This window comes from Pelobates fuscus, chromosome 8 (genome assembly GCF_036172605.1).
Source record: "Pelobates fuscus isolate aPelFus1 chromosome 8, aPelFus1.pri, whole genome shotgun sequence".
NCBI classification, from domain to species: domain Eukaryota; kingdom Metazoa; phylum Chordata; class Amphibia; order Anura; family Pelobatidae; genus Pelobates; species Pelobates fuscus.
This window is the reverse complement of record NC_086324.1, coordinates 7,019,645-7,032,092: the sequence shown is the minus strand read 5'-3', so window position 1 is coordinate 7,032,092 and position 12,448 is coordinate 7,019,645. Positions and strand designations below refer to the sequence as shown.

The window sequence follows — 12,448 nt, the reverse complement described above, 5'->3', positions numbered from 1 at the left end:
GACCAAGTTAGTCATTTCCAGCCAAAATCACAATAGCCAGGCATTGGCACCTTTCACCTTTTGCAGGTGGCAGGGTGAATATTAAAAAGACAAAGAATTTCATACTTTGATTGTGAGACTTATAATATCAGGATTCCAGCTCTTTTGCAATCACATTGCCATGATGTTTTATCACAAACAGTTTGTTTCTGTGTAAGGGGGCAATTACTAGTACTAACCATTGCACAACCAGGGCAGGTATTGCCGTTTTCGCAGGAGCGCTGTCTGGAGTGTATTCCTCCTCCGCAATCCACACTGCATTTACTCCACGAACCCCAGGAAGACCAGAAAATGGGCACCGGACACGGGCTGTGCTCATTGCAGAATCTACACATCAACAAGACAAATGGTATAATACAGCGTTACATCATGGGTTTATACCAGCGTTATAATACAGCGTTACATCATGGGTTTATACCAGCGTTATAATACAGCGTTACATCATGGGTTTATACCAGCGTTATAATACAGCGTTACATAATGGGTTTATACCAGCGTTATAATACAGCGTTACATCATGGGTTTATACCAGCGTTATAATACAGCGTTACATCATGGGTTTATACCAGCGTTATAATACAGCGTTACATCATGGGTTTATAACTCCGTTATAATACAGCGTTACATCGTGATTTTATACCAGCGATATAATACAGCATTACATCGTAACTTTATACCAGCGATATAATACAGCGTTATATCATGGTTTTATACCTCCGTTATAATACACCGTTACATCATGGGTTTATACCTCCATTATAATACAGCGTTACATCATGATTTTATACCAGCGTTATAACACAGCGTTACATCATGGTTTTATACCAGCGATATAATACAGCGTTACATTGTAACTTTATACCAGCGTTATAATACAGCGTTACATCATGGTTTTATACCTCTGTTATAATACAGCGTTACATCGTGATTTTATACCAGCGTTATAATACAGCGTTACATCATGGGTTTATACCAGCGTTATAATACAGCATTACATCGTGATTTTATACCAGCGTTATAATACAGCGTTACATCATGGGTTTATACCAGCGTTATAATACAGCGTTACATCATGGGTTTATACCAGCGTTATAATACAGCGTTACATCATGGTTTTCTACCAGCGATATAATACAGCGTTACATTGTAACTTTATACCAGCGTTATAATACAGCGTTACATCATGGTTTTATACCTCTGTTATAATACAGCGTTACATCGTGATTTTATACCAGCGTTATAATACAGCGTTACATCATGGGTTTATACCAGCGTTATAATACAGCATTACATCGTGATTTTATACCAGCGTTATAATACAGCGTTACATCATGGGTTTATACCAGCGTTATAATACAGCGTTACATCGTGATTTTATACCAGCGTTATAATACAGCGTTACATCATGGGTTTATACCAGCAATATAATACAGCGTTACATCGTAACTTTATACCAGCGATATAATACAGCATTACATCGTGATTTTATACCAGCGATATAATACAGCGTTACATCATGGTTTTATACCAGCGATATAATACAGCGTTACATCATGGGTTTATACCAGCGATATAATACAGCGTTACATCATGGGTTTATACCAGCGATATAATACAGCGTTACATCATGGTTTTATACCAGCGATACAATACAGCGTTATATCATGATTTTATACCAGCGATATAATACAGCGTTATATCATGATTTTATACCAGCGATATAATACAGCGTTACATCGTGATTTTATACCAGCATTATAATACAGCGTTATATCATGATTTTATACCAGCGATATAATACAGCGTTATATCATGGTTTTATACCAGCGATATAATACAGCGTTATATCATGATTTTATACCAGCGATATAATACAGCGTTATATCATGGTTTTATAGCAGCGATATAATACAGCGTTATATCATGATTTTATACCAGCGATATAATACAGCGTTATATCATGATTTTATACCAGCGATATAATACAGCGTTATATCATGATTTTATACCAGTGATATAATACAGCGTTATATCATGATTTTATACCAGCGATATAATACAGCGTTATATCATGATTTTATACCAGCGATATAATACAGCGTTATATCATGATTTTATACCAGCGATATAATACAGCGTTATATCATGGTTTTATACCAGCGATATAATACAGCGTTACATCATGGGTTTATACCAGCGTTATAATACAGCGTTACATCGTGATTTAATACCACTGTTATAATACAGCATTACATCGTAACTTTATACCAGCGTTATAATACAGCGTTACATCATGGTTTTATACCAGCGTTATAATACAGCGTTACATCGTAACTTTATACCAGCGTTATAATACACCGTTACATCATGGGTTTATACCTCCGTTATAATACAGCGTTACATCATGGGTTTATACCTCCGTTATAATACAGCGTTACATCGTGATTTTATACCAGCGTTATAATACAGCGTTACATCATGGGTTTATACCTCCATTATAATACAGCGTTACATCGTGATTTTATACCACTGTTATAATACAGCGTTACATCATGGGTTTATACCAGCGTTATAATACAGCGTTACATCGTAACTTTATACCAGCGTTATAATACACCGTTACATCATGGGTTTATACCTCCGTTATAATACAGCGTTACATCATGGGTTTATACCTCCGTTATAATACAGCGTTACATCGTGATTTTATACCAGCGTTATAATACAGCGTTACATCATGGGTTTATACCTCCATTATAATACAGCGTTACATCGTGATTTTATACCACTGTTATAATACAGCGTTACATCATGGGTTTATACCTCCATTATAATACAGCATTACATCGTGATTTTATACCACTGTTATAATACAGCATTACATTGTAACTTATACCAGCGTTATAACACAGCGTTATATCATGGTTTTATACCTCCGTTATAATACACCGTTACATCATGGGTTTATACCAGCGATATAATACAGCGTTACATCGTGATTTTATACCAGCGTTATAGTACGCGTTTCATCATGATTTTATACCAGCGATATAATACAGCGTTACATCGTGATTTTATACCAGCGATATAATACGGCGTTACATCATGGTTTTATACCAGAGTTATAGTACGCGTTTCATCATGATTTTATACCAGCGATATAATACAGCGTTACATCGTGATTTTATACCAGCGATATAATACAGCATTATATCATGATTTTATATCACTGTTATAAAACAGCATTACATCATGATTTTATAACAGCGATATAATACAAAAGTTACACCGTGATTTTACACCAGCGATATAATACAGCGTTACATCATGATTTTACACCCTGTTCCAAATTATTATTCTCAAATTCTATTTAAGTGTCACAAAGATTAAATATTTTGTTTTTCAGTTTAACTCATGGATGGCATTGTGTCTCAGGGCTCTATTGATCACTGAAAACAATCTCGGACACCTGTGATAATTAGATTGCCAGGTGATCCCAATTTAAGGAAAAACTACTAAAGGAGGGTGTTCCACATTATTAAGCAGAGCACCATTTTCATGCAATATGGGGAAGAAAAAGGATCTCTCTGCTGCCGAAAAGAGTGAAATAGTTCAATGCCTTGGATGAGGTATGAAAACATTAGATATTTCACGAAAACTTAAGCGTGATCATCGCACTATGAAGAGATTTGTGGCTGATTCAGAGCACAGACGGGTTTGTGCAGATAAAGGCACATTGAGGAAGATTTCTGCCAGATCCATGCATCGGATCAAGAGAGCAGCTGCTAAAATGCCATTACATAGCAGCAAACAGATATTTGAAGCTGCTGGTGCCTCTGGAGTCCCATGGACAGGGCCGGCGCGTCCATAAGGCGGCACAGGCGGCCGCCTTAGGGCGCACCGGCTCCGGGGGCGCAATATTTCAGTGACCGGCAGGAGGGAAGCTCTCCCTCCTGCTGGCCACCATCTCCGCCCCCAGTGCGGCAGGGCTGCGATCAGGCGCTGTGAGGGAGCTCTAACCTCTCTGCTCTGCTCCCTCGCGCGCTGTCTAGTGATGCCGCGGGAGCCGGAATATGACGTCATATTCCGGCTCCCGCGGCATCAGCAGACAGCCCGCGAGGGAGCAGAGCAGAGAGGTTAGAGCTCCCTCGCAGCGCCTGATCGCAGCCCTGCCGCACGCCGCCCTGCAGCCCCTCTGGACCCCAGGGAATGATCCACACCAGCTCTCCAGGTAGGGAGGCTGGGTGGATATTATTTATGTATTAAAATAATTTGTGAATGTATGTGATGTGTCTGTGTGTGAGAGTGTCTGTGTGTGAGAGTGTCTGTGTGTGTGTCTGTGTGTGTCTGTGTGTCTCTGTGTGAGTGAGTGTGTGAGTGAGTGTCTGTGTGTCTGAGTGTGTATGTGTCTCTGTGTGAGTGTGTGTGTCTGTGAGTGTGTGTGTCTGTGTGTGAGTGTCAGTGTGTGTGTCTGAGTGAGTGTCTGTGAGTATGTGTCTGTGTGTGTGTGTGTGAGTGAGTGTGTGTGTGTGTGTGCGTGAGTGAGTGTATGTGTTACTGTGAGTGACTGTGTGTCTGTGAGTGACTGTGTGTGAGTGAGTGTCTGTGAGTGTGTATGTGTCTCTGTGTGAGTGAGTGTGTGAGTGAGTGTCTGTGTGTCTGAGTGTGTATGTGTCTCTGTGTGAGTGAGTGTCTGTGAGTGTGTGTGTGAGTGTCTGTGTGTGAGTGTCTGAGTGTATGTGTTACTGTGAGTGACTGTGTGTGAGTGCGTGAGTGAGTGTATGTGTGTCTGTGAGTGTGTGCGTGAGTGTATGTGTGTCTGTGACTGACTGTGAGTGTCTGCATGAGTGAGTGTATGTGTGTCTGTGAGTGTGTGCGTGAGTGAGTGAGTGTATGTGTCTGTGAGTGACTGTGAGTGTGTGCGTGAGTGAGTGTATGTGTGTCTGTGAGTGATTGTATGAGTGTTGCATGTGAGTGTGTCAGTGTATGTGTGTGTCTGTCAGTGTGTGTTTGTGAGTGTCTGTCAAATCAGTGAGAGTATCTTTGTCATTGAGTCTGTGTGTGACTATCAGTGTGTCTGTCAATGAGTGTCAATCAGTGTGTGTGTGTCAGATCAGTGAGTCTCTGTGTTTGTCATTGAGTGTGTGTGACTGTCAGAAGAACACTAAGGGACAGGGAAGGGAGGGGACCAATAATGGACGGGGAGAGGGGCTGGTTAAGAGGCACATAGGTGAAGATGTTATTTTTGAATGGGGGGGGGGGCGGAAAAATACATCTTCGCCTATGTACCCAAAAATCCTTGCACCGGCCCTGCCCATGGACATCAAGGTGTGGAGTCCCATGGACATCAAGGTGTAGAGTCCTCCAGAGTCTTGCAACTGTGCATAAACCTTCTATTCGGCCACCACTAACCAATGCTCACAAGCAGAAACGGCTGCATTGGGCAGAAAAATACATGAAGACTAATTTTCAAACAGTCCTGTTCACTGATGAGTGCCGTGCAACCCTGGATGGTCCAGATGGATGGAGTAGTGGATGGTTGGTGGACGGCCACCCTGTTCCAACAAGGCTGCGAAGTCAGCAAGGTGGTGGTGGAGTCATGTTTTGGGCCGGAATCATGGGAAGAGAGCTGGTTGGCCCCTTTAGGGTACCCGAAGGTGTAAAGATGACCTCTGCAAAGTATGTGGAGTTTCTGACTGACCACTTTCTTCCCTGGTACAGAAGGAAGAACTATGCTTTCTGTAATAAAATCATCTTCATGCATGACAATGCACCATCTCAGGCTGCAAAGAATACCTCTGCATCAATGGCTGCTATGGGGATAAAAGGAGTGAAAGTCATGGTGTGGCCTCCATCCTCCCCTGACCTCAATCCTATTGAGAACCTTTGGAGCATCCTCAAGCAAAAGATCTATGAGGGTGGGAGGCAGTTTACATCCAAACAGCAGCTCTGGGAGGCTATTCTGACATCTTGCAAACAAATTCAAGCAGAAACTGTCCAAAAACTCACAAGTTCAATGGATGCAAGACTTGTGAAGCTGCTATCAAATAAGGGGTCCTATGTTAAAATGTAACGTGACCTGTTAAAATGTTTACAAAGTTAAAATGTTATAAGTTTGATTGAAATAGCTTTTGAATGACAATTTTCAGTCCTTTACAACCTATACAGTGTTTTGTAACTTACTGTGCGTAATAATTTGGAACAGTGCATTGTAAGTTTTTTATGTTAAAAAAATACTGTTATCATTAGGAGGTTTGTTCAATAAAATTTGAATTGTACTCTTAATAGTTGATAACATGAGAATTATGCTGACTGTTATTTACATCAATTATTTAGGTAAATGAGAAAAATATAATTTGCATAATAATTTGGAACAGGCTGTATATCAGCGATATAATACAGCGTTACATCATGATTTTATACCAGAGATATAATACAGCGTTATAGCATGGTTTTATAGCGAATTTTTTTTATGCCATCGATATAATACAATACAACATATCCACCCGGTAGTAGGAATTATAGGGACACTTAGCCCCCCTTTCAAAGCGCTATAAAGATAACACATCAAGAAAATGTGCAAAACCAATAAAATAAAAGACACCAGTTAAAAGGTAATTTTTAAAGATTCATTTCTAAAAACGACACCCAGCAGTTTTAACACTTGTTAATACAGTTCGAACCATTATTTTATACAATGCTGTGTTTTTCCTTTTTTTCATAAAGACGTCTCTGTGTATTCTGCAACAATTACTGCGCTTACAGAAGAGGGAATGGCTGTAATCGAGCACTGGCAGTGTATCATCACAATTAACATCATTAATTTAATTAACATAACACCAATGACCTCAGATGCCCTTTTTGGACTTCAAACCCAGATACAGGTCGCACCGGCTCAGCCTGACAGCCAAGGTTAAGTATCCTGGAAATGTCTAATTAAGAAACCACAGCAACATCACAGGCAAATTAATTTTAGCCATTAGCAAAAGTACAGAGCGGTGGGATGTTGGCGGCCCAGCTATGTGATACATGGCTCTAGAGAACGTGTCAGGTCGCAACTGACAAAATGTCTCTGTATTAATTACTGTCTATTCCCTGCAAAATAGCCAGGCAGAAGTTGTCATCATTCTGTTACTGGGATTCACACTGGCATCGAGGGAAGGTACGGCACAGAATCTGCATCCTGGTAAATATTCGAATTTAGCTCAGAACGCTGAAAATGGCGAGCAGCCACTAATTACATGAATAAAAGATGCACTGTGTTAACCTTTGGATGCATAGAAATGAACAGGAAATAAACAACTGATATTTTGGGAGTGTTTGTCTCTTTCTACTAAAAAGTTGCTATTTAGATCATAACCTGTGCAGATCACATAACTGGAGCAGAGACACACTTTCACAAAAATGGAGTGGGGTCACTCCTCGAACCATGGATCCATAGTGATTACGGTACTTGGCGTGTTTCTTTAACCCTTTAATTATCACATAATCATTTAGGGGGGAAATAGTGAGAAATGCACTCTGAATCTAAGTTAACTGCATCTGAATGGCAAAGCTGAGACTAAATTAGGGGACGTGAAGAAATTGTCCAACTCAGGAATATCCACAGATTGGTTGTTTGGAAAAGTCTGAGTGAATAAACTGCTATAGGTTACGTTTATAAGAGAAATCTGACGAATGGCAGCCCCTTACCGTTCCTCCCTGCTCTGGCCCACGCACACTCTTCCTCCAAAGCGGGGTGCAGGGTTACTGCATGTGCGTTGGCGCACCTGAAAGCCAATACCACAGGATGTGCTGCACTGAGCCCACGACGACCACGGCGTCCAGCCACCATTTCTGCAAAACAAAAGAGAAAATAGGAGTTAGGAGATAATGGACACTCATTCCAGGTGATAGAGACAGATATTTGATCAAAATGTTAAATACATTCATATAGGGCTCCTCAAAATGTTAGTACATACTAGGCCCTGAACTATTTTATTAAATGTCCTAGTTGTTATGTCGATACTTTCTCCTACCCTTGGTCTAATCCAAAACAAGATGGGATTGTGTGCGTAATTACATAATAAAAACTGAGACACACCTCTTAAACCATGAAAGATGGCCTTTATTTGTATTTATTAACCCCTTAAGGACCAAACTTCTGGAATAAAAGGGAATCATGGCATGTCAGACATGTCATGTGTCCTTAAGGGGTTAAAACACGTCTGTCTGCTCCTTCAGGGCTCAGGATAAGAATCAGTGAGCGTTTCCAGTAAACAGACTGCTTTCTATGTATATTTTACAATCACTGTGAGATTGGAGCCGCTAGTTCTTTAAGGAAATCATTATTTTCAAAGGATTAAAGTGGATGAAACTGTCACTTCTGGATTTACACCATTGAATAAACATTGAAAATCCCTGCAACTTCTGCTAATTTTGAGGAGATGATCGGTTTTCTTTAAATTGATATAAAAGATTTAGCAAATTACATGGAAATTCAGTTCAGACAAGGCAAAGCCTGTAAAGTAATGTGTGTGAGTGAATCACAGAGCTCCCAGTAAAACTAATATCTGTGAAGCTCAATTATACACTGATACATTCCCCAGGTGTCTTTATTTTCCGTAGCACCCAGTCCACCATTCCCCAGGTGTCTTTATTGTCCATAGCACCCAGTCCACCATTTCCCAGGTGTCTTTATTGCCCGTAGCACCCAGTTCGCCATTCCCCAGGTGTCTTTATTGTCCGTAGCACCCAGTCTGCCATTCCCCAGGTGTCTTTATTGTCACTAGCACCCAGTCCACCATTCCCCAGGTGTCTTTATTGTCCGTAGCACCCAGTCCACCATTCCTCAGGTGTCTTTATTGTCTGTAGCACCCAGTCCACCATTCCCCAGGTGTCTTTATTGTCCGTAGCACCCAGTCCACCATTCCTCAGGTGTCTTTATTGTCCGTAGCACCCAGTCCACCATTCCCCAGGTATCTTTATTGTCCGTAGCACCCATTCCACCATTTCCCTGGTGTCTTTATTGTCCGTAGCACCAAGTCCACCATTTCCCTGGTGTCTTTATTGTCCGTAGCACCCAGTCCACCATTTCCCAGGTGTCTTTATTGTCCGTAGCACCGAGTCCACCATTCCCCAGGTGTCTTTATTGTCCGTAGCACCCAGTCAGCCATTCGCCTGGTGTCTTTATTGTCCGTGGTACCCAGTCCGCCATTCCCCAGGTGTCTTTATTGTCCGTAGCACCCAGTCAGCCATTCACCTGGTGTCTTTATTGTCCGTGGTACCCAGTCCGCCATTCCCCAGGTGTCTTTATTGCCAGTAGCACCCAGCACGCCATTCCCCAGGTGTCTTTATTGCCCGTAGCACCCAGTCTGCCATTCCCCAGTTGTCTTTATTGTCACTAGCACCCAGTCCACCATTCCTCAGGTGTCTTTATTGTCCGTAGCACCCAGTCCACCATTTCCCTGGTGTCTTTATTGTCCGTAGCACCCAGTCCACCATTCCCCAGGTGTCTTTATTGTCCGTAGCAGCCAGTCCACCATTCCCCAGGTGTCTTTATTGTCTGTAGCACCTAGTCAGCCATTCACCTGGTGTCCTTATTATCGGTAGTACCCAGTCCGCCATTCCCCAGGTGTCTTTATTGCCCGTAGCACCCAGTCCTGATAAATATAGGATGTAGTAGGCGGTCATGTGATGAAATGCAATACACACAGAAATTTCAGTGGAACTAAACAGTGCTACTTCCTTCCTCCATATTTGGTGATGTGACGGGTAGGTAGGTTATTTTGCTTTAACTGTAAGTGCCTGCTGTTTGCAATGCAATGTGGGTTGGCAGCAGGTGCCCTGTGGGTATGCAACAGCATATTGGGGAACTGATGTCTGCAGTTGGTAAATAAGACGTATATTGATTAAATGCACCATCATTTCAACCATTTGAGAATTCTAAAGTAACAATCCACCTCGCACCACCACTGCTTACTAAACTCAGAATATATGGGCCTTATGAACGGTTTGTATTTTTTATAAATTATTTGGCAGACCTTAAAACATTCTTTTCTTTTGACAAATAGCTGTTTTATGGGGATCTTCACGTTGAAACTAATAGAAGGTCCTACCTTCAGGCACTGAGTATCTGCAGTTTACGCCTTAATCGGATGGGAACATCTGGACCATCCTGCTGCGGCCATGGTATTACACCATTTTATTATCCTGAGAACTGTGCAAACAGGACGCTGTGTGACTAATAATGAGTTTAATGGGAACCAATTACCTTTAAGGGTTTATTCATTAAACTTCAAATTGTGGAGATCTGAAAATGGAAATGCAAATTTCTTGGCAAATTAAGAGAACTGGAAAGACTGGAGTCGGAGAATTTTCTCATTTTGATATTTCGGCATAAAATTTGCAATTCTCTTGTTTGTTTCCATAATCCACCTGCAGGGTGTCTTCATTTAACAAATAAAGCTGACATTGCAAAGAAACCTAAACTATTCTGGGAGATAAGAAGTAATCGCTTCTAGTCTGCACATTTTGAAAGCTCAGACAGATTTTTACTGATTTGATGTTAAGGATAGCTCTATAGACAGCCCAGGCAAATGTCGGTTCCCAAAAAATGCTGCAAGAGTATACAGGCTGTATACAGACTGACTGGCAGGTTACTTTCGGTCAATTTGATGGCATGCACCCCTCTCCTGGTCGTACCCCCTGCAATGTGTACTCATCATACCCCTCACTGAGCCGCGCATGCATGTTTCTTATTAAGGAAGTGGGTTTATAGAAATACAGAGATTAAGCGTGATGGTGATGGGGGAGAATAGCTAGATTACGGCTTTTATAGATAAGGAACACACAGACACCGTAAACATAAGGCCAGTTGTATCTTGGACCATGCCTTCAAGGCATCAATGTAACATTTTATGTAAATGTCAAATTCCAGCTTTCTGTGTTTACATTAGGATAATACTGAGCTGAGAAGAGCTACAAGGAGAATGTAACCCCCTGCTGCCAGGAGGAGGGGGTATGGCGGCGTGCTATATGCTCGTTCCTGCTCTAAAACAATGTGTGACCCCACTCTGGGTGCGTAACCCAGATATCACTAGGTGGAAGTTGCTTTGTGGGGACCATTGTTACCTCTCTACTCTGCTCCCTAACACGTTTTGTTTTCAATATTATTTACTTATTGTACCTCACTGCAAAACATGAGGGCCCTATATGTATTATGTTGTTTGTGCACATTTCACTGAGAGTGTGTGCGGATGACCTAACAAAAACCATAAATAAAAAGGTACTGTGACATCATGACGCCAGGCGCCGAGCAGCACCAGCAAAAAACAATACCAGGACATGGGATTGCCACTAGGAATGTACTCAAACATTTAATCAGTTAGAGATCTCAGCACAATATGAGATCCTGGTGTGTCTGCAGCCATCGTGCAATGCATTAGGGGCACCGTCAGATGGTTTATGACATATTGCTGCATATTGGAGGGGGGTATACGGCACAGCTTTCTCTCTATTCCCTGATATGTACTAAACCAAACTGCAAAACATTTCTAACAAAGGCCAAGATAAAAACAAAACATCCAAACACACAGCTTTACAAACGCTCACACTTTGTGTAAATTAAGCAGATCAGTCGCTGCTTCTCCACAACTCAGAATAAATTAAACTTTAAAAGACCTTCCTCTAGTGGCACGTCTGGCACCGAATCCGCAGCTCCGAGGTGTCAGACTAAGGATGGGGAATCTGATAAAACCAATTTCCTGAAGGCGCAGAGTTGTTGTAACAGACCCCAGATGTGCAATATCGGCAGCTACCTTGGCAAGCAGCGGCTGTTTGCATTCCTTCGGAGCTGTGCTGACTTGGGATGTTTTGGAAAATCTACAGAACAAAATACCTCTGGCCCAGGAGATGGGGAACAGGATACAGAACGCAGATTTGTAGTTTTTTATAACATTACCATCAACAATCTCTTGTTTTCATTCTAGAAATATTCCTGGATTGTATTTCCGACGTGGTTACTATGATGAGTTGGTTGATTTCCTTTTATACTATTACAAGATAAATTGTAAAAATACTGATACATAGAAGAAGAAAATAATCCCTGTTTAATGGAATGAAGAATTCGGAATGTCCCCCAATCCCCTCCACAAACCCAGCCTGTTTCTTATTAACCCCACGTTCACCTTTTGCAGAGAGAGGCCTCAGTGAATTCCAAAATAGCAGTTTGTTATTACTAATGCACTGAGCAGAGAGGAGCGTCACAGCTGATTAGGGTTTAGGAATCACTAAATATTGTGCCGGTTTAAAACACAGTAAACCTTCATGACATGTTTTTCAGTTTGTTTGTTTTTTTAATACTTGCAGATAACTCTCTAACCTAAAGCGTTCTCCAGCAATCTGTTTAATATCTAGCGACCCTGAACAT

The 12,448-nt window shown here is 41.4% G+C and overlaps 1 protein-coding gene across 2 annotated transcripts in view; it reads right to left on the bottom strand.

Moving 5' to 3' along the window:
* The window catches only part of SEMA5B (semaphorin 5B), a 323,405-nt gene that overhangs the window by 39,712 nt on the left and 271,245 nt on the right, over nucleotides 1-12,448 (bottom strand). For both annotated transcript variants that reach the window (XM_063429186.1, XM_063429187.1), the window contains 2 exons: nucleotides 7,732-7,875; nucleotides 219-366 (listed from right to left, as the gene is read on the bottom strand). In XM_063429186.1, coding sequence (XP_063285256.1) covers nucleotides 219-366; nucleotides 7,732-7,875 — 292 coding nt within the window. The remainder of the gene's footprint in view (nucleotides 1-218; nucleotides 367-7,731; nucleotides 7,876-12,448) is intronic.